The sequence below is a fragment of the Paramisgurnus dabryanus genome, chromosome 22 (genome assembly GCF_030506205.2).
Source record: "Paramisgurnus dabryanus chromosome 22, PD_genome_1.1, whole genome shotgun sequence".
NCBI classification, from domain to species: Eukaryota; Metazoa; Chordata; class Actinopteri; order Cypriniformes; family Cobitidae; genus Paramisgurnus; species Paramisgurnus dabryanus.
The window spans coordinates 29491865-29519838 of record NC_133358.1 but is presented as its reverse complement, the minus strand read 5'-3'; the positions used below and the strand labels follow the sequence as shown (position 1 = coordinate 29519838).

The following is a 27974-nucleotide window of genomic DNA, read 5'->3' as shown; positions in this document are numbered from 1 at the left end:
ACTTAACCCTTGATGATAGTCCAGACATCAGAAAAATAACAGTCTATAATACTGTTATAAATAAATGTGCTATTTGGGGAAAATAACACGTTTTTGGGAGACAACATAGCCTACTTTGTTTTAATTCTGTGTAGCAATAATACCCAACAAATGAAGAAGGGACGGTTCTTCAATGAACAAATAAAATGTATTTTTATTTAATTCTGCACATTTAAGTTTATGGATGTGACAATTCTGAAAGCTGCACTTAGGCCATGTTTACACTGATGCATTTACGTTTTAAAATGTATTACTCTTGCAATGTTTACCCTTTTATTTAAATGAAAGGCATAAACATGGCAAAGGTAATGTGCTTTAATGTAAACATGGCATAAATGTTTAAAAACATTTAAGCCACTAAATATTGACATCTGAGATATCAGTATGGTTAAAAACTTTTGGTAAAAACTTAATTTTTTATGGTAAGGTTGACATTTGCTCATAAAATTTTATAAAGGGTATATGCTTTACAAAACAGAATTTTTGAGTTATTACAGAGGTATTTATAATACTGCATGATATATACAATGAAATTAAATGATTAATACATGTAACATTTTGTTGTATTTTAGCAATACTATAAAAATGTATGTCATATATATTCTTATGGGGCAAAAAACAGACAATAAGTTTAGTAACGCAAAAATGCATTTCTTTAACCAATAAGAAGCAGCATTTAACAAAATTCATTAATTTAACATACATTTATGATAGTGGAATTTATTTTTATGCAGGGTTCCCTCACCTTGTATCATAATTCACTGTAGGCTACTTGCCATACTGATATACCATGGTAAATGTCTAACCACATATATTTCCTCTGTGCACTTTTTAATAGACTGTTGCTTCATTTTCTATAGCAATTGAAATTTAAGTGACACCTAAGGTCCCTTGATACCTCTACCACATGGATTTTTTGGGATTTACCGTTTGGGGGCGCGCATCTATTTTTTTCCCCTTGACTGCAGTAATGTTGTTGTGGCGTGACGTCACAGCCGTGAAATGAAGGCGCAGAGAGGGCGGCCATGACTCTGGTCTCCACAATTATTTAATCCCAAATAAATTACCCACGGAAAACTTCCATGGCAAGAGCCACGAGTCAGATCGTGAGTACCGCCGGTGTCTCAAGAGCGCGGGCTCGAAGCCGCCTAGCGCCTCGTCGCACGCGCCGCTCGTTAACGCGTTTTTTGTTGGTGGCGGCGCGGGACGCTAGCACTGCTGCCCGCTGTTAGCTGTAGCATCTAGCTTTAGCGTTGATAGCACCATTAGCATGCTAGTCCCCAAAACAAGCGCAAGACATTAAACCAGGAAGTGTCAACTTGAGATATTTTCGTGTTTTGTACAGGAATTTCTGAATGAATGATTAGGCTCGATGTTTGTATTTTTTAAGGTATATTGTAAATAAATATTGATATTATTGTCCTTAAGCCTCGCGAGCTAGTTCTGTCAACAAATGAAGTTGCTTGTTTTCTTACCCGTTAGCCTGACCGCTAACTCACGACACAGGGCTTTGATACACCCTGTGTAAAACTTGCTTTCAGTCAGCGTTATTTTTATTTATCTTTCGACATATTAATTCATCACATCAATGCAATATTTGAGGCATGTGTTTAAGTCTTGAAGTAAATATGAAACTGGCTTGACTTCAGGAGTCAGGTAGAGCTGCTAGCCCAAGTCGCCTTGGGTTGTTTCACCTCGTTTGCGTTTCAGCTGTTAATTTTTAAATCATATTTAAGGGAATATTTATTAATACTACCTGTCAAAAGTCTAGACATTGAGTTTTTGGCAATATCATTGGTTTATTTAGGTGTGTTAGTTGTAAAATCAACAGATTCACAGTCTCGAGGCCTATACAAGTGGCTTAGAGGTTTACCTTCTTGGGTGCTTTTGACAGTCTAGTGTTAACATAAATCATGCTGTATATATGATTTTATTTAGACTAAACCTTGATAAATGTGATGTGTGATTGATTATCAGATCTGCTGAGATCTAGCATAAACATTAAGCAGATACCAAATAGTTGGCTTAAGGTTTATCAAGATGTAAGCTGGCTTTGATCCAGCAAAGGTTGTTTTGGGTCTTGTTGGTAGCTGTTATTTCTCTGGTCATTTATAATAAGTTAGGTTGGGTTTAAACTCATACGTTTAGGTGTGTAGTTAATGCACTTGTTCAAGAAGGCACATGCCAAAGAAAGATGTTGTTGACCTGGTTCATGTATAGTTTTATGGTGTTGTTTTGAAGCTCATTATATGTAGGAATGCTGATTACGAGTACAGTAAGTTACAGTAAACTGGTGATTATATTCGGCTGTGTGGGTGGGTGTGGGAGAAGGAGCGTGGACAAACATATTTGGACGTTTTGCGATGTAGTCTGTATGGTTCCCTTTTACAAAAGTTTCACAATTGCCCATTTTAAAAGCCTTAAATGTTAGTAACTTGGAAATAATAAAGATGTAATGAGAAGAGTGTTTAAATCTTTTTATTTACAGATTTTGTGTTTTTGTAAACACTTGGCTTTGTGTAAATGGTTTTAAAATTGTTAAAGATTGTTAATACTTAAACCAGTATTAAAGCTGTGTCTCTTCATCTGTTAGTGATGTCATCACACTTGTCACTTGCTGTTATGTAGCTCCAGCGATGACATCATGCAAACAGGCATTACATCATATGTGTTTTAAGGCCAAAGAGTGACCAAGGTTCTCTCTTTCTTTCTTGTCAGTATGATGTTGCATCCCTCCACTCCTCTGTTCTCATCTCCTGTCCATCCATGGTAAGAGGCCAGCAGGACACGCCCCGTCTCCACGGCAACAGCATGGAGGGACAGGTCCAACCCCCCCAGCCGACTCAGCCTCGCAAGAAGCGACCTGAAGATTTCCGATTCGGCAAAATATTGGGAGAAGGCTCCTTCTCTACCGTATGTCATGTGCACACACAGGAACCTTTTGTGCGACCTTAAGAGATTAAAAGAGTTAAAATCTCAGTTTAATTTTGTACTTAACAACTTTGCTACAGCTTAGGAATTTCATGGCAGTTCGTACATATTTTAAGAGGTGGCTAACCACACATATTTTTTACGATTAGCTTCCTACGAATTAGCTAACTCGTAAAATACGTACAAATTCCTGTCAGGCTGGAATAAATGTTAAAGTGATGAGTCACAATCAAAATGTAATTTCAATGAAGTCTTGCATGATCAGACACTTAGCCTAAAAACTTTACATCCATTAAAAAAAAAATGTAACATTAAGCAAGGCTCACATACAAATGTGATGTGATATGATTTATAGTAACTGTTAACTATTTTAAGTACCGTTTATTGCAAAAATGAATCAAATTAATGCACTACTGTCCGTTTTTTTTGCTGACAGGTTGTCTTGGCAAAAGAAACTTCAACGGCGAAGGAATATGCAAGTAAGTCACAGCATATGATATACAATGATTAGTTTGAGTTAAACTACATACGTGTAATTTAACATTGTACAAGCATTTGGATTTGAAATTTGTACCGAGAACTGTTTATGTGCCAAAATGTGTTCAAACAGTTAAGATCCTGGAGAAGCGCCACATAATGAAGGAGAATAAAGCTCAATATGTCAAGAGAGAGAGAGACATCATGTCGCACCTGGATCATCCGTTCTTTGTTAAGCTTTATTTCACCTTTCAGGACGAGGAGAAGCTGTGTATCCTTCACTCACATACTCGCCTGTCATCAACCAGTATGGACATTTTAATAGCTGGTGTTGACGTAGATAGCAGGTGGCCAAAATAATGTCATAATGTGATATAAAGCCGTGCATGAGATATTTTTTAAAAACATAACATGCGGTTAACAGTAGATATTTTTTAAACTCTAGCACAGGGGGAGCTAGCATTTCACTTCATCTGCCATGGTTATTGGCCATTTTTATTAAAATAGTCAAACTTTAGCTAATTAATCTATTACAAATATAATGCGTAATGGTTGAATTGTTCTCATGAACTTGTTTTTACAAGCACGATATGTTAGGAGTTCACCTTAAATGAGTTTAATGTTTATCATCTCTGATATGTTCCTGAACATACCCATAGATTTTGGTCTGAGCTATGCTAAAAATGGCGAACTGCTGAAATACATTCGAAAAATCGGCTCATTTGATGAGACCTGCACGCGGTTCTACTCGGCAGAGATAGTTTGTGCTCTGGAGTATCTGCATCAGAAAGGCATCATACACAGGTCAGTCCTAAACTTATTATAAAGTTAAAAAAAATTCTTGTTTGTCATCTGATGAACACACTGCAACAGATGGTTTTCAAGAAAAAAATTCTTAGTTTTTTTGTCTTGTTTTCACTAAAAATATCTAAAAATTCTTAAATTAAGATGCTTTTTTCTTGATGAGCAAAACGACCCAAGAAATAAGTCTAGTTTTTAGACCAAGAATATCAAATTTAAGTGATTTTGTGCATAAAACAAGCAAAAAAATCTGCCTTTGGGGTAAGCAAGTTTTTCTTGAATTTGAGTGTTTAAGAAAAATGTTCAAGATTTTTTTTTTGCTTACCACATTGGCAGATTTTTTGCTTGTTTTATCATCAAGAAAAAACATCTTAATTTAAGAATTTTTAAATTGTTTTACTTAAAACAAGACGAAAATAATACTAAGAATGTTTTTTCTTGAAAATCATTTTTATGCAGTGTATGACTTTATTATTTGAGCCAAACGTACACTGCAAAAAATGTTTTTCAAGAAAACATTTTCTTAGTATTTTTGTCTAGTTTTCAGTAAAAAATATTAAATTAAGATGTGATTCTTGAAAATCATTTTTTTGCAGTGTAATGGCATTGGATAGTGACCCAAGCGATGAGTTTTTGTAGGCCCATCGTTTCAACTTTCTTACTTAGTATTTTTATCTTGTTTTCAGTACATACTACATATATATGAAAAATTCCTAAATTAAGATGCTTTATCTTGATCGCAAAATGACCTAAGAAAACAAGCATAGTTTTAAGACAAAAAATATACAATTTAAGTCAATTTAAACTTAAAACAAGCAAAAATATCTGCCAATGGGGTGAGAAAAAAATCTAAAAAAGTTTTCTTTTTTCTTAAACACTTAATTTAAGCAGAAATGTCTCACCCCATTGGCAGATAATTTTGCTTGTTTCAAAGAGAAATTCACTTAAATTGTGTATTTTTTTGTCTAAAAACTAGACTTATTTTCTTAGGTCTTTTTGCTCATCAAGATAAAGCATCTTAATTTAAGAATTTTTAGTTATTTCTACTCAAAACAAGACAAAAATACTAAGTAAGTCATTTTTTTGCAGTGTAAACATTTCCCTCAGAAGTACTTTTGATACAGGTGCAGAAAAAATTAAGAGACCACTTCAAGATTAGTTTCAGTTTTTCTAAATTTACTATTTGTATATATCTATACATAAACCTTTGCATATACATGTGTTCGCAGTGCATTGCTGTGAATGACATGCTTTCATCTTTTCTATTAATGTACAATACTTTAAAATGAATTTTTTTTAAGTTATTAATATTGTGATTTTCTTACAGAGACCTAAAGCCAGAAAATATTCTGCTTAGCGAGGAGATGCACATTCAAATAACAGACTTTGGCACGGCCAAGCAACTGTCGTCCGAGAGCAAACAAGGTAAAACGCTTGGATGCACGGCTGAAAAACAACTTGCGTAGTATCCTGACAGTACTTTTATTAAATGATATTGTCATTGTAACGTTTCCCCCGCAGCGAGAGCAAACTCATTTGTTGGTACGGCTCAATACGTCTCGCCCGAGTTACTAACTGAGAAATCTGCCTGCAAGAGGTAAACACAGATAATGAATGTCATGATTTCATTGGCCTAATTCACAAAGGTTGTGTGTGTGTTATTTACCAGTTTGTCTTGGGAATCCAGTACAAATGTCTACAGAAGATTTATAATCACATTTAGATGAGTGTGATGATTATGTTTGATGATTTATTTATTGTAATGTTTCGTATGGCAGTTCTGATCTGTGGGCATTAGGCTGCATCATCTATCAGCTCGTTGCTGGTCTGCCACCATTTAGAGCTGGGTAAGTTAACTTTCAGCACCCTATCTAGTGTATAAGGAAACCCTGGTTGGACTAACCCTGTGTTTTTAATTTGTTACAGGAATGAGTATCTAATATTCCAGAAGATTATAAAACTGGAATATGAGTTTCCTGAGAAATTTTTCCCTAAAGCAAAGGACCTGGTGGAGCAACTTCTGGTCAGCCTTTAATTAGTTAGTTTGTTAGTTTTTGTGTAGGAGCCGATCATTAACCACATTATCTGATGTCTTATTTTTACAGTCATTGGAACCGTGTAAGCGGATTGGCTGTGAGGAGATGGGCGGATACGGGCCGCTGAAGTCTCACCCTTTCTTTGAGTCAGTCGGCTGGGATGATCTGCATTTGCAAACCCCACCCAAATTAACGGCATATTTACCTGCCATGTCCGAGGATGACGAGGATTGCTATGGAAATGTGAGTTAACACGCATCACTATATTGATGGTTCATACTTCAAAAATTGATTCTTGATATGATTTATCCAGAACGTTATATATCTAGCTTGAGCTAGTATTCTACCAGCAAACAAATGCATGCTAATCACCTTGGCCGATTTGCACATTTCTTTCACAAAATATAAGCTATTTGTAATCTCTTTTCTCTTTCAGTATGATGATCTCCTGAGCCAGTTCAGTTTTATGCAGGTGGCACAGCCTGGCCCCACCCCTTTAGTTCCCTATACAGTAGAGCCGAGTCCTCCAACGTATAGCCCCCCCCTTAGCGTGGATCAGTTTATACATATTCATGAGTTGGACAGTAATAGTATGGAGCTTGACATGCAGTATAGCGAGGAGGAAAAACGCATCCTGCTGGACAAGCAAAGTGCCGCCAACCCATGGTAAACATTGGACTGGACACAAACAAAATTAGTTTGACTTTATTCATGCATGCCTTCTGTAAATCTGTCTTGATTTCTTACAGGCACCAGTTTGTGGAAAATAACCTCATCCTAAAAATGGGTCCAGTCGACAAACGCAAAGTGAGTCACTGTTGATTTTGTTTATAACTACAAATTACCCAAATTTGATTTCAAAATGTAATGACGAATTGACATGTCTTTTGAGGAAATATTAAACAATATTTCATGGTAAAAAAGTCATGATGTGCATCCAGGTTGTACAATATTAAGCTTTCACTATATTCACAATAATAAAAGGTTGCTAATAATAAAATAACATTTTAATGAATAATGTTGTTCCTAATATTTTCAAAAGCAGTTTTATGGCATGCTATGCAACAGAAATAAAGCTCTGCAATAGGGCTGCGTATTGCGTTCAGTTTGGTAAACCGATTTGAGTCTTGTTTTATTAGATTTTGACTTGATTTTAATTAGTCCAATATTGATTAGTTATCAATATTTAATTTAAATATTTAGTTTTGCAGACATTAAATTTATTTGGTTTGTTGTCACCAGAGATGTAACGATTGGCCGTTTAATTTTTAACCGCAATAAAAACCCTTGTTTATGTTTATGCGAACAAAGGTTCACTTGTGTCACTCTGTCAACCGCGTTTCAGGCGTCAAAATCGCGTGTACAGCACCTAGTTTGTCGCTTGAACAGTTTGAATGCATTCGCGCTAGGGGTGTGCCGGTTTCAGAATTGGTGATGACGGTTATGACGTGAGTCAAATGTGACGGTTCATAACATAACCGTCTGTGGGGGGCGTTTTGCTCGTTTAAATGCTTGTGGATTGACGCGAAAGTGTCATTTTACCATAAAATCATGAATGTGATTCCAAGTGTGTTTTAAACAGTAATGACTTTAAGCAATTTAACAGAAAGCAATGAAATATTTAAAAACACACTGTTGACAGAAGACTGCGCTGTCACTCTCTGCTCAGCATAAATGAATCCTCTCTCATATTTTGATAATCTTCAGAGAAACAGATTTAATTGTGTCTATATCTGTCATTACATGGACCAGAATGTGGGTTAAAAAGCGTCTTGAAGAGGTTTTGCTCATAAATGCATGTAAAGTAAAGTAATATGAACTTGAGATTTTTATACTGTTATTAAACTGCACAGTATGCGCAGCAAACGCAGCCGACAATGGCCACGCGCGGCAAACGCTCTCCACATACAGTACGCGCTCTTCAGTGCTCACACTTGCGAAGTAAACCGGCGTTTGAATAAACAAGACACTGATTAGCTACTTACTCTACGTTTATTTAAAATTAACAGCAAGACAAGCAGTGAATCTGCTTTCAGGAGAGTTAGATTAGCATGGGAGGATTTGAACTTGAAAAGAGGAGTGTACTGACGCCTTTCCGCGGTTAAGACAACATTCCTTCTTATGGTCATTCATGTTTATTTGATGCTATAAATTAACTAGAAGGAAGAGATGATTTGAAAGGTGAGACTTGGTTTAATACGTTTAATCTCAAAAGTAACCGAAAAGTAACCTGGTCTGTCCTGTATGTCAGCGCGTTGTCAGTGTCTGCTCCGCTCTGTATTTTTCACTGCGTGAGAACATGGTGGGGCGTATAACACAGACTGTTAACAATTGTTTTAAAACGTATTTAAAAATTCTTTATGATAAAAATGTTTTTTAAATATTTTAATAACACGGTTTTGCCGGTTATATAGTTCTAATGACGGTGTTCAACTATAACCGTCGGTCTCACGGTTATATAATGACCGTCACAGCCCTAATTCGCGCATTATGAGCGAAGTAGATGCGCGGAAAAAGCAAGTTTTTGACGTGCGTCAGAGGCAAAATCCGCTTCTTGTGGGAGGGGCAAGTGCTGTGCGGTTGTCCGTTTGCAGGGTGGCTGATGTTGATTGTGCATTTATCAAGAGAGTTACTGGTTTGTATTAGGTCACCTTACTATAGGGGGAAAATAAACGGCACGGGTCAATAAACGTCACGTGACTCAAAAGTGAAATGTGTATTTACAACTTACCAGGTTGCCCAATGTCCTCACTGACACTCTTCCAAGCGAGGTCCTTTTTATTCCTGTCTCTATAGAAATAAGAACTTGTGTCGTATAGCTCCGGGTGACTGCTCACGGACAATATCAAGCCTTCATGCTGAATGAGTGACTCTGGGCGGGGCTGCCGCCACAGCAGCAAGCAAGCTCCTGATTGGTTAACGCGGCGCGAAAATCCGCCAAAGTTAAAACTTTTCAGCTCTGGTGTCAGCTGCAAATTCGTGTCAAACGCAAGATGAACAAAAAGAACCATTCAGGCATACTGCGCCATGCGCTAAATTTGCGCCGTTCATGCGAACTAAAACTAGAAGCGTGAATAAGTCGAAAATGCGTCTTCAAGCCGCGCTAAACGCCTCATCCGCTGCCTGGGACCTCCAGACGCGCGCAATTTTCCGAATCTGTATTCTTTTTTTTTTAATTGAAGATTGATTAAAATCTCAGAATCCTATTTTTCACCCAGCCTTATGGGTCATACACAACAAACGTGAATTCAACGATTTGCGCAAAAATGACAGGACGCAAACAAACGCAAACTAGTGCGAGTGATGTGAATGACGCAAATTGGGCGGCACGGTTGCTATTCACCTTAAATGCCGCTTCGCGCAAGCTGAAAATATTTAACTCTTTGTATGACACAAAATTAAATCCCGCAAGTAATCTAGAGCGAGAACTCTGATGCTACGCGACGCGTGTTGGTGTGTACGTAGCATAAGTTTGCAATAGGTACTGCATAGGGATGTAGTGGACATGCATTATTGCAGTTAACGCTGTGTTGACGAATACGCATTCAGGACTAAAATGATATATTTTATAATCATGATTCTATAACAAATTCACATCTATGTATCTGTGTAGGGTCTGTTTGCACGGAGGAGGCAGTTGCTACTGACAGAGGGTCCTCACTTGTACTACGTGGACCCGGTCAATAAAGTACTGAAAGGGGAGATTCCTTGGTCACCTGAGCTCCGACCCGAAGCAAAGAACTTTAAAACTTTCTTCGTTCACACGGTAATGGCATTTCTTATATCTACATTCATGAAATCAGTTTACACATCAGTATTGCAAGGTAGAAGTTGAATTAATTGTTTTTTCTTCTTAGCCAAACCGGACGTACTATCTAATGGACCCAAGCGGCAACGCTGATAAATGGTGCAAGAAAATCCAGGAGGTGTGGAGGACGATCTATCACAAACACCATGGTCTATAGAACTACAGCTTTTCTCATTCGGCGACACCACCCACAGCCCTCCAACCAATCACAGAGCAGGGACACGCCCCGTAGAGACACCTCTCCAGCTATATATTGTCTTTCTGTCTCTTCATATATCAGTCCCTTCTCTCCCTGGCACTTTCGGATTCAGTTGTTAAGCACCCCGACCGAGGGTGTCTTTGCAAGCAAAAGCAGCAAGGCCATAGTAGAGCCACAGAAACCTTTATCACATAGTCAGATCACTACGCAAATCGTTCCTTTGATTTTAAGCATCATCGACTTGTGCAATCTCCAGAAACGAGTGCACACTTTCTTTTCTTTTTTTTTGCTTGACGCAAACACACACACGCCAACCCCTCACCTGAAAAAGACCTAAATGCTTCTCTCCAAAGTGTCGCTTTAGTTTGCGTTTAGAATTAAGGCGGGTCCTTTTACCCCTTATTGGCTACAGTAACTGGTCTTGCTGATTCTGATTGGAGGTTGTGTTGTCGAATGTTGTTGAGGTGTTCCTCAGCACGTCCCGAATAAATCTAAAAACGCAAGACAGCCACGTGAAAGCCGCATTGGTAACGTGGGTTAAGGGGGTTGTATATCACCCCTGCCCGGGCCCTGAACTAAAAGCACGACTGAGTTTCCTGTTTAGCTGTTTTCCTTTCAAGTGCTTGCAATGTGACGGTATGCATTGCTGTTTGGGGGCTCGTGACGGAGGGGCAATCTGATTGTGTGCGTGTGTGTGTTTGGCTCCTCTCATTTGGCCGTTTTTAACAGGAAGTTTGTAAGACCGCGATTTGATTGATTGATCGAGCGAGCGAATGAGTGCGTGTGTGTCTTCCTGATCGGTAACAAATGACTGTGATGTACAGTTGATGTAATATTGAAAATGGGAGGCGACTTATGAGGTGACTCTAGGATCCAGGTTTTGTATTTTTATTCTTGTATAAGGTTATTGGGCCGTTCCGTTCTGGCCTGGCTTCTCTGTGTTATTTAAATTCTAATATATGAAAGCATATTTGGATTGAAGTCATGTTCCAGGGCCTTGCTGTGTATGTAATGAATATGTAAAGCCTTTGAATGTGAAGAATTATTGTAAACTATGATATTTTACTGCTTTTGTTTTCTTACTATATCATATACATTTTCTATTTGCGCAGTGATTGGCTCATTTCTGATAATTTAATGCCTGCGTGCGCACGGCCCCGCTCGTCTGTGTGTGTGCGAATGCGTGTGTCTATGAGTGTGATAAAGTGTGCGTGCGCGTGTGGGGCCTTTGTGCATTTAGGCAATGTGTGTATTCTTCTTGTCGAACTTTTGCGCTCGGCAAAACCTAGAACTGAAATAAAGCATGTAGAGTTTTAGGTCAACAAATCCTGTCTCATTTTTCTCAGTGTTAAACGTATGGTCACGGATGATTGGTTGAGCAAAAGATGATTGGTTGAATGGTGATGATGCTCTGGCCATCTAAAGTGAAAGCAGTATTTTTGTATTTATTGTCATAGTGCGTTTAGCTTAAATTATATGAGATGAAGAGACTGAATGGGATGTGATCAATAACTTACAACCCTTTAAGAGTAAAACCTGCCTCCCTTCACAATACTTTCATGTAAATACAAATTGACACCAACTTGTCATGTAATGTAGCATCATACCGGGTTGCCAGATCTGCGTAATGAAACCAGACCGATGGCCTTAGTACAAATACCAAAACATGAAAGTAACACTCCCATACCTAAAATATGTGTTTTACATTCACATTTATGCATTTCACACAATGAACACGCACCATTTTAAAAATTAAATAATCACATTATGAATGACAGCAAACAGTTAAGGATCTTTTAACCTTTACAGGTTTTTTCGATCAGAACAATTTTTTTCAATACTTCGGTGACTTTTGCAAAACTTTTGACATAGTGAAGACCTAAACATTATTCTGTTACGTAATCTCAGTATCATCTATAAGAGGAGATAACTTAAAGTAACTACCAAAAACTAAAAAATAATATATTTGTCTTTGTGACCCTGCACCACAAAACCATAAGTCGTACAGGTATATAAATAGCCAACAATACATTGTATGAATTATCAATTTTTATGCCAAAATCATTAGGTTATTAAGTAAAGATTATATTTTGTTAACTTCTTAGAGTAAAAATATCAAAACGTTATCATTAGTAATATGTGTGGCTAATGGCTTCATTTGGACAACTTTAAAGGCGATTTCCTCAATATTTAGATTTTCAAATAGTTGTATCTCTACCAAATATTTTCCTATCCTTACAAACCATACATCAATGAACAGCTTATTTATTAATGTGATGTAGCATACAGCATCATGTCTGATTCATTCCTGCATATTTCCGAAACATATTACTCCCATTTTATGTCTTATTGATAATCCTGTACATTCAAGCCAAACGTTTTGAGAATCGGTTCCACTGAATCGACTCAATTCAAGCGAACGATTTGTTCGCGCAACGAATGCGCTGTGGGAATTAACAGCACGCGTCTTTCAATACTTGTACCTAAAATAGAATCCCGATGTGTGTTTCTCATGTAAATTAAACGGATCATCTCTCTCTCTCTCTCTCTCTCTGAGTGCCCTGCGCTCTTTGCGCGCGCCTCTGTTGGTTATTGGAAAGGCGCGCGGTCTCCGTTACGCATTTGGGCGCAGGATGGCGGAGAGTCACGCCGAGATAAGCAGCCACGATTGTCGGCGACCGTTAACAACTTTCCACCACAGATCATCCAAATGGGTCCGTCTGAACGTCGGTGGTACTTATTTTCTGACCACCCGACAGACTCTGTGCCGGGACCCCAAATCATTCCTGTTCCGACTGTGCCAAGCGGACCCGGATCTGGATTCAGATAAGGTAAAGTAATGGTGCGTTCCAGGCAGGTTTTTAAACCCGTGAGTTACGACTTCAAAACCACGACTCACGACCTTATGCGTTCCAGGCAGCCCGTAACTCGTGTTTTTACAACCTTCTACCGGTGAAAGTGCACTGGAACGGCAGTCAAACCGGTGACTTCCCACCCGTGAACTCGTACTAGATCGATGTACTCCCAGTTCAGAGTCGTGAGGCGTGGTTTTGAACTCGTGAGTTACGGGTTACGGGTTGCCTGGAACGCAGCATAAGATTTCTTGGTTTGGTAACTGCTGCTACTGGCATCACATCACAGGCAACATTTTTTAAGTAATTTATAAATTTGTGTAGGGATGAAAAGATTGCAAAAAAGTTCTTGAATTTACCAATGATTTTTTTAAGTTTAATATTATTATAGCATCATTATAATAAACATTGTTTATATAATACATTTGTATAAACTATTATGTAAAGACAAAAGAGTATATCAATAAAAGCAACATTTTGTGCATTTAAGAATCAATGTCTTAGATTACCATTTAACTTTTTTCTAATCATGTTTAAATTCGTTTGTGTCTTTATTGGCATTTTGGCTGCTCCCTAAAATGGGTCATCATCATAAATCTATCTTGTTGTTTGACTTCATTCAAGTTCATTATTATCCAAGTGTGTTTGATCATGTATATTGTTGTATTGCTTTGTGATGTTTTATGGTATTTTATGTTTGTCTATATGGTTAAATAAACACATATACTTTAACTGTCCTCCTCACCCCTCCTCCCAGCTCCGGGAACAAGGTCTCTACTGTTCTGTCTGTGTGGGATAATTTCCCTATATCTCCAATTCATTCACTTTAATGGGAAAGCTTGTTTGTCTGGCACCCTGGGGAACCCATGTCGATGACATCATCAGCATCGTGCACACACATGTGCCCCAGTTTTGGCCTGGAATCTGGATACAAACCCACTTGTGTCACATGAGCTGTGTCAAATTTCAAAGTTACTGGGTCAAACAGGGCAATGAGACAGCGTCAGCTAGTGATAGTTTTGTGTCTCCAAAATATCATAATTGATTTAATTTCATAATTTTATTCTTGTGAAGTCAGATCTGATTTAATTAATTGAGCTTAAATAATATAACAACTGTATTTTATGGTATGAAAAAAGAGGTGCCAAAGCACTTTATTTAGTCTGGGTTTCCATCTAAATGTGAAGCGAATCTTTATAAAATTAGCAAAAAAGAAAAACAACCAAATGCGAATTAGGTGCATTTCCAAGTTGTTCGAGTGAAAACAGTGTTATTGGTAACCTCTACAGTAAATAAAACAAGGCACATTTAGAAAATGAAGACAGGACTGCATTTAGTTATAATTTGGCAAGTTATACATTTAAGTGCAGCTTGTATTTGCCAAACTGAATGCTATGCACAGAAGAAGGAATGATTTTTCACATAATGCATTGACAGTACAAATCTTATTGTGAGGTTATGATGTAAAATGATGATAGACTGTACAGTACCAAACTCTACTCTATTAGTAAGTGTCTAAAAATGACCATTTTGACATGACACCATTGAATGTTATATTGCAGTACAATACCTCTTGATGTGCATTATATCGTCCGCGGGAAGACACATTGATAAGTCTACACACTAATCTTGTGATCGAAATAATAGCATATGATTACAAACATTTCTCTCGTCTTGTTCCAAACTTTTCTTGGGTCGTTTATTTGGCCTGTACGCTTACGGGAGCTGACTTTGCTGACACAACCAGCGGCAGACGGTAAAGAGTAATCTTAGACCATAAACAAGCGCGTAACCCGACATGCGCTAATGCATACTTCCGCATTTGTCCACCACACTGTTGTCATGTGGTTTTTACGTCAGTAAAGGCGGTAACAAAGGGTCACGTGAATATTAACGTCATTGACAGGCGACAGCACTGCCCTGTGTCACTGTTTAGAATGGCATTTTTCTCACGATTTACAGGTAGTTGAAAACATTAGAGATATTGATAGTAATCAGCTGGACAAAATATATAACACCGGACTAGTGGTTTTTGGAGATTTTACTGCAAATATCTTACAAATTGCACCTTTAAACAGATGAAAATATGATGCTATAATTAAATCACAGATTTTGTTGTCATATAACATTACTATCATTGCATGTAACTGTTTTCAGTGAACATTTCATGATATCATTTCATTATAACACATATAATACATTATCTGCTCTGTCACGGCTGTCTCACCCCCTCTCATCTCTAAATCTCAGACGGTAATCTCAAAATAACCCTAATCCAGAATAATCCTGCTCTCTAGAGGCTTTAACTCTGTAAAGAGCAGGAGTCTCTCTCTCTCTCTCTCTATTTCTCTCTGTGTATGTCCCAGATTTTGCATTTTTATAACGCATGATTTTAGCATCACTCCCTTGCTTAGAATAAGAATTATTTTTTAGGTTTACTTTTGAATCTGGAAGTTAGAGAGGTAGAAAGAAATATTGATGTCATTGTCACACCAAGTGTGTGTCGTGTGTGTGTCCATGCATGCAGGTGCATTTATTTTTTTATGAATGTGGCCTGTGTGCCATTAAAAAAAGTGATGCTGAACACAGTTACACAAGCATCATAAATATTTAAGATCACTTTCCTTAATGGTTTTCTTCTCTTAGTGCCAAGGATTCAGTCTCACAGAAACACTAACATAAAAAACTCACAATTTTTGCTCTCTGTTTTGTTTATTTCCCATGTGAAAGTTTTTACATTTTCCAAAGAGCTCTTTGACCGAAAAGATACTCAGGTGTTGAGTTTAGTTACTTATTAATCCAAGTCTAATGAGCCTTTTAAAAACCTATGATAAGCCATAAAACATCAAAAGCACATCTCTCCTCAACATGCCACCATCTGTGGTTATTTTAAACAAATCAGGTCAAGTGGAACTCACGTGTTAAGATTGAATACATTTTGTGTGTCCTCTTTTACACAGGACGAGACTGGGGCATACCTGATTGACAGGGATCCGATGTATTTCGGGCCGGTATTGAATTACCTTAGGCATGGCAAGTTGGTTCTCAACAGGAACCTGACAGAAGAGGGTATGAGACATACAACATACATGACTCATGATAAACCAACGACTGTTACTGTAAAGTCATGCGATCATTTGTATTTTAGGAGCTCTTGAAGAGGCGGAGTTCTACAACATCACATCTTTAATCAAACTCATTAAAGATAAGATTAGTGACAGAGATGCCAAGACTACACATGTAAGTGAACACACAAAACCCATCTGCAGTAAAGCATTTATTTTAGTAAAGCAAAATAATTGAGGTCCTATCACACAGGCTGTGCATCATACAGATGGCAACAGTGATATAAAATAATTTGCTTAATAGGGACATACAGTCTTGTTCAAAATAATAGCAGTACAATGTGACTAACCAGAATAATCAAGGTTTTTAGTATATTTTTTATTGCTACGTGGCAAACAAGTTACCAGTGGGTTCAGTAGATACTCAGAAAACAAATGAGACCCAGCATTCATGATATGCACGCTCTTAAGGCTGTGCAATTGGGCAATTAGTTGAATTAGTTGAAAGGGGTGTGTTCAAAAAAATAGCAGTGTGGCATTCACTCACTGAGGTCATCAATTTTGTGAAGAAACAGGTGTGAATCAGGTGGCCCCTATTTAAGGATGAAGCCAACACTTGTTGAACATGCATTTGAAAGCTGAGGAAAATGGGTCGTTCAAGACATTGTTCAGAAGAACAGCGTACTTTGATTAAAAAGTTGATTGGAGAGGGGAAAACCTATAAAGAGGTGCAAAAAATGATAGGCTGTTCAGCTAAAATGATCTCCAATGCCTTAAAATGGAGAGCAAAACCAGAGAGACGTGGAAGAAAACGGAAGACAACCATCAAAATGGATAGAAGAATAACCAGAATGGCAAAGGCTCAGCCAATGATCACCTCCAGGATGATCAAAGACAGTCTGGAGTTACCTGTAAGTACTGTGACAGTTAGAAGACGTCTGTGTGAAGCTAATCTATTTTCAAGAATCCCCCGCAAAGTCCCTCTGTTAAAAAAAAGGCATGTGCAGAAGAGGTTACAATTTGCCAAAGAACACATCAACTGGCCTAAAGAGAAATGGAGGAACATTTTGTGGACTGATGAGAGTAAAATTGTTCTTTTTGGGTCCAAGGGCCACAGGCAGTTTGTGAGACGACCCCCAAACTCTAAATTCAAGCCACAGTACACAGTGAAGACAGTGAAGCATGGAGCATGATATGGGCATGTTTCTCCTACTATGGTGTTGGGCCTATTTATCGCATACCAGGGATCATGGATCAGTTTGCATATGTTAAAATACTTGAAGAGGTCATGTTGCCCTATGCTGAAGAGGACATGCCCTTGAAATGGTTGTTTCAACAAGACAATGACCCAAAACACACTAGTAAACGGGCAAAGTCTTGGTTCCAAACCAACAAAATTAATGTTATGGAGTTGCCAGCCCAATCTCCAGACCTTAATCCAATTGAGAACTTGTGGGGTGATATCAAAAATGCTGTTTCTGAAGCAAAACCAAGAAATGTGAATGAATTGTGGAATGTTGTTAAAGAATCATGGAGTGGAATAACAGCTGAGAGGTGTCACAAGTTGGTTGACTCCATGCCACACAGATGTCAAGCAGTTTTAAAAAACTGTGGTCATACAACTAAATATTAGTTTAGTGATTCACAGGATTGCTAAATCCCCCCCCAAAAAAATGTTTGTACAAAATAGTTTTTAATTTGTACAGTCAAAGGTAGACACTGCTATTTTTTTGAACACACCCCTTTCAACTAATTGCCCAATTGCACAGCCTTAAGAGCGAGCATATCATGAATGCTGGGTCTTGTTTGTTTTCTGAGAATCTACTGAACCTACTGGTAACTTGTTTGCCACGTAGCAATAAAAAAATATACTAAAAACCTTGATTATTCTGGTTAGTCACATTGTACTGCTATTATTTTGAACAAGACTGTATGAATGTTTACAATACAAAACTCAATCCTAGACCATTTGTGGAAGATAAACTGCAAAAACATTCAGAATGCATAACAGTAATGATGTTATGCTGCGTACACACCATTTGAGAAGCATCATGTTCCTCGCTTTAGATTAATCGCGGGATTTAACTTAAGTTAAATATTATAAATATTATATTTATATTAAAGTATAAATATTTTCACGAAGACACACTGGAGGCAAATAGTGCTTTTTTGCGTCATTGGCATCGCCCTGTGTGAATTCCCGTTTATTTGCGTCTTTGCATTGACTTTGTATGTAATCTACTTCACATTGATGTACGCCCCATTAGAACTAATAGCTCATTAGCATATATTTACATAAATTATGCTATTATCCAAACACACGTCATTTTTTACAAATTTAAAAAGCGTGTCTTATTTCATCTAAAAAAAGCAACATTTGTTTTGATGTTACACTTAAGAATAAAATCCTAGGTTTTTTCAATTTATGGTTGGGTAAAAAATGGACAAATCCAACTGTTTGTTTAATGAACCTAGAAAATGTCCATATTTTACCCAACCATGGGTTAAAAGCACTGGTTGAAACCAACGCTATCCTTTAGCAATGCGTATTAATTTGTAAATTTTTGTGCAATTTGCTTTTGCCACTTTGACGTTGGGGTTAAGGGCGGAGTTAAGGTGGGGTTTTGTTATTGGTTTTTTATGATAATCTCATGGTTTTCTAAGATTCACTTGATATGAGTTCATACTAATTAGCCAATTTGTAAAATATGTATAAATTCTCGTGAGAACTCAATTTATTTTGGTTAAAACAATCCAGCTTAGATTAATTTAAAACCCCATTCAGTTGGCTTTGCACATATTTTTCCCAACCATCTGAAAACAACCCAGCATTTTGTATAGACATAAAAATGAATAATTAGCATAATAGGCTGTTTTTGTCCAAACAATATATATTTTTATCAAGTTATACGAACATAAATGAGCAAAACATTTTCTTTTCTGTTGATCTGATCGCTTAAGAAATTTTAATGAAAAAATGTAATATTGCGATACAATACTGATGACATTTCTTTCAGACATAAACAGACATCATGCAAAACTACGACTGACATTTAATGTAAAAAGTAAAAGTTAGATCAACTTAAAAAAATGACTTTATTTGATAACGCCAATAATATTTAAACATTTTCAAAAAGTGAGAAAATATAGGTTGAAAAAAATTCAATTTTTAGGCATAACCAATTTAAAGTCTATTGATCCAACTTTGACTTTTCACACTGCAGTTCAGATTTATTTCAATGTGAATAATAAGGAAAATGAATAATAACATTGCCATGTCTGTCTTTGTAGACACCAGTCAAACATGTTTACCGAGTGTTGCAGTGTCAGGAGGAAGAACTGACTCAGATGGTCTCAACCATGTCAGATGGATGGAAATTTGAGCAGGTATATACATCAAAACAATGTTCTAGTTCTTTCTGACCATTTCAGCTCCACAGCAATCAGAAACGCTACTGCTGGGTCACCTGACTTTTGCTGAGTGATTCAGGACCTGCTTATGCTCTGATTGGTTGTTGCAGCTTGTCAGTGTAGGTTATGGGCGGGCGCAGAAGTCAGAGTTTTTCCTGATTGTGTCTCGGGAGGTGAAGTGGGAGGAGTCGAGCCAAACTTGCCCTGCCCACAGTGGAGAGGTGTGTCCCACAATCCCCTCTCCCGTGCTAACCGCTGCATGCAATGCACCTTGGTCAGCTGCAACACTGGGTTTTATTGCAGTAATTACAGTGGATATTGTTTGTGACTGTGTGCATGTTTTAATCTTTTCATCTGAGTGGCCTTTTTTGCATGTCTTGGTGAAAGAAAGGGTAAATATATTAATGCATTCCTGAGCATGTTGACACTGTTGCATTATTGTGTATTTGGTGTGTGCTCATATTGAAAAATGTAAACACAAAGAGCAACTTCCTCTACATTAAAGGATCAGTTCACCCACATGGAAAATCTATGATCTTTAACGTACCTTTACTCCGTTTCAATAGTTTCTTTGTTGTGCAGAGCACAAAAAGACATTTTCTGCTTTGAACAACGTTCTTTCTTTCTTTACAGTAAAAGTGAATGGCCATAGACACTGTTTAGCGTACTGTCTAGACCAGTTGTTCCCAAACTGAGGTACTGCAAGGTGACCAGCCTTTTACGAAATTATAGACTAAAATAAAATTTTAACTAAAACATTCAGCTAGTAAAAAAGAAATTAACAGTAAATTACTACTTTGATTTAAATTTACTTCTGTATACACTGTAAAAAAATGCCATGTTGCACTAACATTTTTAAGTTTAATCAACTTATAATTCATTTAAACTTTCTTGACTAGTGAGGAGTTATTATTATAAAAATAAAGTTAAATTAGCTCTAGTTATTTCAACTTTATAATATAATTAAAATATATATAAATGTATTATATATATATTATATAAACTAATTGTAAATTCAAGTCAATTAAACTTAAAAATTTGAGTGCAACAAGGAATTTTTACAGCTTTACAGAAAATAAATTTTAAAAACAAACAGTAGAGACATACGAAACAAATACAGAAAATAATAAAGAAAAAGTACCCATAAAAATTAAGAAATATAGAATACATGGTTATTGCAAATGTTTTATAAGATTTACATTAGCAATACTAACTGTAAGAAAATTCTGTAGGATTGTAAATAAAAGAAAATTAGCCAGTTAATCTGACTTTTGCAATAGAAATTAATTGAAAAATTTCCTTTTCTATAAGCTGTTTTTTTTTTAAAAAGGGCTTAAATGCAAAATATAATATATGATTTGAAAATGCTTTTCGTTTTGGGTGAACCTTTCCTGATGTTTTGTGATTAGTTAATCATGACACTTACTTAACTATTTATCTAACTCTATTTCTCTTTTTATATTTATTTTGTTGTAGTTGGTCAATATTGGCTCCTCCTACAATTATGGTAATGAAGATCAGGCGGAGTTTCTGTGTGTTGTTTCCAAAGAGCTGCACAATCAATCATACACTGGAAACAACCAACCTAGTGAGAAAGCCAAGGTGTGTATTATCAGAAAATTCATATAAAATGCACAGTATACTATATTAAAAACATAAAGATTACACTCTTATAAATAAAGGTTCATACAGTTAAAGAATCTTTAAAGCTTTTATTCTGAACATACAGTAGTTGTGTGGTAGAGTTTTTATTATATTAAATTTGAATATATATATTAGTAATGCATTGCTGTGCTATGCTTTCTTCTAGATTCTACAGGAACGAGGTTCTAGAATATGATCTAGATGTTTCACAATACAGCTTTCTTTCTTGAACATTCCAATAACTTGTTCTCTTCGCTCCAGTAAGAGCATTAGATGGACACATCCGACATCAGAAGCACACAACACATGAGGAGCATGTCCAGTGTATTTTAATAAAAATGGAAAAAGGACACTGTTAAACTGGACCCATGTAAATCTCAGGGATCAAAATGAAATGCAACAATCAATCACTCTCAATACACGTTTCTCTGTTACCAAAACCATATGGATATTAATAACAATGTCCGGGTCCTATTGTGCATATACAACAAAGCAATTATAGTAGTAATGTAATAATTGATTTTAGTTTAGTTTGGTTTACATTTTTTAAAGTTGGATATAGAATCTCATACCCTCTAAAAAAAATGATGCTAAATAGCACTAAAAGTGGTTCACTGGCTCGTAATTATTGGAAAAATTTTTAATGCTAACATCACCAAGTGATCTCTCTAAACGATCCCAAACGAGGCATAAGGGTCGTATCTAGTGAAACAATCTTCATAAATAAAATAAAATGGCATCACAAGAATAGTGCAAGATGCGAAGTTTTAGTTAAAAGTACTTTTATTTAATTTTTTCGAAAATGATGATCATTTTGCTAGACCCTTATGCCTCAGTTGGGATTATTTAGAGCCCTTTGAAGCTGCATTGAAACTGCAATTTTTAATTGCATTGAAACTGTGAACTGTTGAGGTTTACTACGGTCCACTATATTGAGAAAAATTCTGGAATATTTTCTTCAAAAAAAAAAAAAAAAAAACTTAATTTCTTCTGACTGAACAAAGAAAGACATAAACATCTTGGATGACATGGGGATGCTTAAATTATCCAAAAAATTTTTATGAAAGTGGAATAATGTTTTAAGATTATTGCTCTATATACATAAAAACATGTTTTACTTACAATATAAAACTACTACTACTATGTTATTACTCCTTTATAATGCAAAATTTGTTGCTCTTGCACTACTGTATTATTATTATTATTATATTATTATCTTATTATTATCAGACACATTTGATATATTGACAGTGTTATTCTGCAATGTTTGTATTTCTTTCTTGTGTTTGGAAATCTGATCTTATGTCAATGTCAAATTCAAACAGACAACTGTAGCCAAAACATTCACATAGCCTACTTTAAAAATATAAATCAATTTTTTTTTAAATCAGTCCATGTGTCTGTGTTTCTTTTAAGTTTTTGAGAAAGTAGATCATTGTCCATTCCATAAGCTGGATATAATTACCAGTTTAGTCGCAATTTATTTAAACCAATTAATCTAATCCCTGTGTTCCTGTATAGCTCAGTAATAAAGGTAAATATGTAAATATAATCAATAAACTATATATGTGCTGCATCACTATTTGATCCTAAATGTAATTTGGTTGCATAGTATTTGTCAAAGCCTGGCATGCAGAGCATTATAAGATCATATCATGATTGATAAATTACACTTTAACAGCATCATTGGAAACATTATGTAATTATGGGCTTGGGCTATAGTGTAGTGCACTTTTTGATTTTAGGGTTACATTTTTTACTTTCAGAGATTAATCCATGGCTCCAGCTTGTTATTGAGGCTTCACCATCTGTGCACATGAGCAGAATTTCAATTTACAGTGATTGCTCTGTAAAGACAAGAACCAATGAAATTAAATATATATTCACTTGTGGTGTTGTTCATTAGCAATTTAAAGAACAGAATCTGCTTACTGATAATATTAAAGAGTGACCAAAACTGTGTTTTGTGAAATTCATCAGGCATAACAGCATTGATAAATAAAGCAGCTCATTGATGAAATTATAAACTCTTTATAGTTTATACCTGTTATAATATATATATATATATATATATATATATATATATATATATATATATATATATATATATATATATATATATATATATATAATAGTTTTTTGTAATGATATTGCAGTAAAGCATATCAGCTAATGTTTCAAACATCATGTTTTAGTTTTTTTATCAAGTGCATCTTCACACAAAAGACCAGCTATTTATCTAACTTAAAGTTTCCTGTTTATGAGTCTCTGTGTGTATTTTTTCCAGTTTCATTCTTTTTTACAATAACATAAAATACGAAATGTTAACTCTGCTAACATTAATTGGAATGTTTGGCTAATTTTACAATTTTATTTTCATGGACAGACAAACAAATTGATAAGTGGACATTAAAATGGTTTACAGTTCAAGATAGATAGATACTTAGACATAATTGGGTGAATTCCAATTGGAAGTGAACATCCCTATTCCCTCCCTTTGAACATCGGAACTCTTCATATGTAAACTCTAGGAGGAGTTGTAAAATTGTGTCTCAAATTGTGTCCGATTAAAATACACTTGGCGAATAGAGCAACAAAAAACAGCGTTCTCTTTATTTGAAGCGACTACGACGTCCCCTTCCCGACGTGCCCTTCAAGGGGGCAAAAACGCAGTTTGGAATTCACCCATTTAAATTGGGTTACGGTCCCTTTAAATGTTAGGTGTCTGAGCGAATGCCTGTTGTAAATATTTTCCACAAGGCGAAGTACAAATTCTCACATTTCCACACACAGAGCGTCTGTATTTTTAAGCTGAAGTATATGAACCAATCGATCGATTAAACTAATGGCGTTAGTATAATTGTAACTGATTCTGAATTTCTTTTCAGGCGTTCGTCGCGTAGTGTCCCTGGTCCTGATTAGACTGCTTCAGAACCGAATGTGTTTTCGCGAGGGAAACTTCACGGCTTTGGTTCCGAGTCAAACACGGTTCGAGGGAGCGGACCCAGAATTCGTATAACACTGGGAATCAATAGGTAAGGGGCTTTTATCGGAATTGGTCAAGGAGCTGTTTGTTTTCGTGGCCGGTAAACGGTCGCATCGGTTTTGTTTGGCACGGTTGCTGTGTGAACGCGCGTTCGCGTCAAAGGAAGTCGAGTTCTTTGTCCTGCGCGCTCATGAACGGCGTTCGAGCGCTGGACTGGATTATGATGTCATAACGTAGAATGAAATAAACCTTGATTATGATGTCAAATCGCGAAGGTTAAACCCTTCATTACGGTGTTGTACCGTGGAGTTGAAACCTTGACTATGATGTCACTTGATTGTGATGTCATAACGTTGAGTTTAAAACCTCGATTTTGATGCCACAGCGCGATGTTATAAACCTTGATTATGACGTCATAGCATGACGTTTAAAAACCTTGATCGTGGTGTCATATCGCAAAGCTAAATTTCTTGAGTGTGGTGTCATAATCAAGGTTTAACTCCACATTATGACGACTTAATTTGAAGTAAAAACTTTGATTTTGATGTCATAATGTGAAGTTTAAAACTGTTTATCTATGGTAACATGACTGTGACGTCATATGTGAGAAGTCCTTTATTATGCCATCATGTATTAAAAATTCTGATACATTTATAATATCACCAAATTATTAAAATGCAAATAATTACAAATTTAGTTTTCTAACATCATAAAGAGTTTAGAGAGATCTAGATTTTTATTAAATGCAAACATTATAGATACATTTATTTTATAAGGCATTTGAATGTTGTATTATTTGTGATTCAGTGCTTTTATTGTCGGCCCCTTTTTGTAAGGGCCCAAATTGCATAAACTCTTATGAAATAAATTAAATTATATATGTTTTCAGATAACACACACTGAGATACATTTCTCCGTAGAATTAGTTGTCATGTCTGGAATTGCTCTCAGTCGACTTGCGCAGGAGCGTAAAGCATGGAGAAAAGACCATCCATTCGTAAGTCACACGTCCATCTACAAACAGCACTTACAGTCCACACAGCAAACATCTATTTATCCTCTACATACTTAGACCCTACACATGTTTTTATATATTAACCAATAAATCTTTCTGAACCCTGTGAAATCTCTGCATTCCCAGGGCTTTGTTGCCGTTCCAACAAAAAATCCAGACGGTACAATGAATCTTATGAACTGGGAATGTGCCATTCCAGGAAAGAAGGGGGTGAGGCTGCTATTAATTAAGCATTTATTCAATTATACAGCTATTATTGATACACAACACTGTGTGACTCTAAATCTGTCATTCTGTAGACTCCATGGGAAGGAGGGCTGTTTAAGTTAAGGATGCTATTTAAAGACGACTACCCCTCTTCGCCCCCAAAATGTGAGTTATTTACAGACACGTTTCAACCCTTGTGCCTGAATTCATAGCTGTGATCCATCACAACGTCTCTTTCTTTTTTTAGGTAAATTTGAACCACCATTGTTCCATCCAAATGTGTATCCATCAGGAACGGTGTGTCTGTCCATCCTGGAAGAAGACAAAGACTGGAGACCTGCCATTACTATTAAACAGGTAACTATTGGACCCTGACATTGCTCCATGTCTCAAAGTTTCATGAACCTAGAAAGGCGAGTTAATGTAGCTGACAAGTCAATTAAGATTATTATGTAGTCTGTTCCTTACACAAAGCTGATGACATTACATCATGAAACGTGGAATTTAGTACACAAGGTTGATCATATTCTCATTGACTTTTTAAAAGCACTTCATTGTCATTTTGGTACCTGTGCTAAAGGTCTTCACAAGGCCAAAAAAATTTACCCAACCCGAGAGGCCCCGCATCACTTTTCACCCGAATGCGACATGCATTTTTTTTAACCTGAATGTAAACGACACAGACGTGTTTGCAGTCTGCAGCCCCACATGCACCAGTCAGACAGAAAGAAACCCTGGTGGCCTTCCAACCAAAAATTGATTGACAGGTCTGGCTCAATAAAAATTAACTTGTTGCAAGATTTCTTGACAAACAGAGTTTGGTCTTCTTGGGTCCGTTTGGCAAAAACACATATATTTTAAATTACTCGAGGCCGCTAATATTATACCCGACCTGCGTCCGAAGCACTCCGATTTTCGTATCTAAGTGGATTCGTAAAGACCTCTAACCTGTGCCTTATGAAAATATTTGCAAGTGATGTCCTTTGGGTACAAACTGTTTAGATGTTGGTTTATTTGGCATTTCCTGATATCACCTTTAATTTAGACACATTTTCACACCTTCTACATCTGTATAATAATGTCTTCAGTTTCACTACGGATATATTTTAGTGCTTTACGCGTGCAAGTCAGTGTTCCTGTTTCTTAATTGCATTAGCAACTCAGAGGTCTTAGGCTCGATCCCCAAGGAACACACATGTCGATAAAATATAAAGTGCACTGCAAGTCACTTTGGATATGAGCATCTGCCCAATGCATAAATCTAATGTAATGTTCTGAAAATATGAAATAATTATCTTTTATTGTCTTTTCTTTTTTAGATCCTGTTGGGCATTCAAGAGCTTCTAAATGAACCAAACATACAGGATCCAGCTCAGGCAGAGGCTTACACTATATATTGGTATGAAAAATGTACCAAACTCTAATGGTCTGACTCACTGTCTACATATTTGCATACCTTTTGTGTCACTATCCTAACCCAAATAAAGCTTCAGAAGTGAAAAATCTAATATGCTTTCACAGGCATCTGTTAAAATGCTGTCATTTTATTGAGAAACTTTCAGAATGCATTGTCAGTCTTTTAAAGCAGTAGCAGTTTGTGTGCACAACTAAAAATGTATCTTGTGAGTTTTTTTAACCGCAGCTAAAAATGTTTCAGGTGTTGATTTGTCTCTGTGTTTCTGTTTGCAGTCAGAATAGAGTGGAGTATGAGAAAAGAGTTCGTGCACAGGCCAAGAAATTCTCCCCATCGTAAACTAGAGGGAGAGTCGGAGGAAAGGAATGAGGGATTATGTGAATACTCGTGCTGTCCTCTCACTGGGACTAAAAGGACTTAAAATATGACGTCTGTGCCATCAACCCAAATTCATACTTTACACACTCATCTTCCCTTTTACGTTCATATTCTTTCCGCCCAGAATGATGCCACAAATTCTCTACCCACAGGTCCCATCGCGTTCCCAAACTAGAAATGTGTCTCAGACTGTTTGGATTTTAGCTCTCTGTTCGTCTGTGTGGGATGTCATTTTATTATGTTTGTGGATTTTCTTTTTTTGAAGTTTGTGTGTGCGCGCGAGTGTGTTACGGTGTCTGTTTTTGGATGGTTTATTATGTTATGTTATGCAAGATATAGTACTTCATGGTAAAATTTCCCCCGAAATGTTGATTTAGGACCAGTTTGCACTTCATCGGACATGTAGATACATCTAGGAGATGTTGATATGTCCAGATAAGTCCAGAACATTTGCTTGTGGGAGCAGTGGAACCAGAGTTCAGTTTTCTTCAACATGCTGTATGTTTCTTGTCTGTTGGATGGGAACATGTTTCCTGTGTTCACACAGATTGTGTCTGTATGTTTAATAAAAGTCTTTCTACAAAATATGCCTACAGACTGTGTACGTGTGTCCTGTTTAAACACTCTTTTGCATGCGAAACACAACAAAAGCGCTACAGAATACCATGTTTTAAAAGCGTTAACTTGACTCACTGTCTTAAAGGATGCAAA

General features: G+C 36.5%; 3 protein-coding genes across 5 annotated transcripts; all 3 read left to right on the top strand.

Moving 5' to 3' along the window:
* The first annotated feature begins 1022 nt into the window (after window positions 1–1022).
* pdpk1b (3-phosphoinositide dependent protein kinase 1b) lies at window positions 1023–11617 on the top strand. Its single transcript, XM_065258748.1, has 14 exons — window positions 1023–1145; window positions 2758–2952; window positions 3407–3449; window positions 3581–3718; window positions 4107–4251; window positions 5576–5673; window positions 5770–5845; window positions 6027–6095; window positions 6175–6271; window positions 6354–6527; window positions 6721–6950; window positions 7034–7091; window positions 9898–10050; window positions 10142–11617. Exons 1-14 carry the CDS (start codon window positions 1122–1124, stop codon window positions 10247–10249), a joined length of 1608 nt encoding a protein of 535 aa, XP_065114820.1. The 5' UTR covers window positions 1023–1121; the 3' UTR covers window positions 10250–11617.
* An 822-nt stretch (window positions 11618–12439) lies between these two features.
* On the top strand, window positions 12440–23055 carry kctd5b (potassium channel tetramerization domain containing 5b). Of its 2 annotated transcripts, XM_065259056.1 has the most exons (7): window positions 12440–13122; window positions 16104–16212; window positions 16292–16383; window positions 19500–19595; window positions 19730–19840; window positions 21096–21221; window positions 21430–23055. In XM_065259056.1, exons 1-7 carry the CDS (start codon window positions 12925–12927, stop codon window positions 21457–21459), a joined length of 762 nt encoding a protein of 253 aa, XP_065115128.1. In that variant the 5' UTR covers window positions 12440–12924; the 3' UTR covers window positions 21460–23055. The 2 variants fall into 2 exon arrangements, with proteins under 2 accessions (XP_065115128.1, XP_065115129.1); XM_065259057.1 differs by lacking the exon at window positions 19730–19840.
* A 1093-nt stretch (window positions 23056–24148) lies between these two features.
* On the top strand, window positions 24149–27858 carry ube2ib (ubiquitin-conjugating enzyme E2Ib). 2 transcript variants are annotated; one of them, XM_065258745.1, is made up of 7 exons: window positions 24149–24298; window positions 25139–25246; window positions 25391–25474; window positions 25564–25636; window positions 25719–25828; window positions 26791–26870; window positions 27161–27858. In XM_065258745.1, exons 2-7 carry the CDS (start codon window positions 25181–25183, stop codon window positions 27222–27224), a joined length of 477 nt encoding a protein of 158 aa, XP_065114817.1. In that variant the 5' UTR covers window positions 24149–24298; window positions 25139–25180; the 3' UTR covers window positions 27225–27858. The 2 variants fall into 2 exon arrangements, with proteins under 2 accessions (XP_065114817.1, XP_065114818.1); XM_065258746.2 differs by having other exon boundaries at window positions 24154–24298; window positions 25170–25246.
* The last annotated feature ends 116 nt before the right edge of the window (window positions 27859–27974 follow it).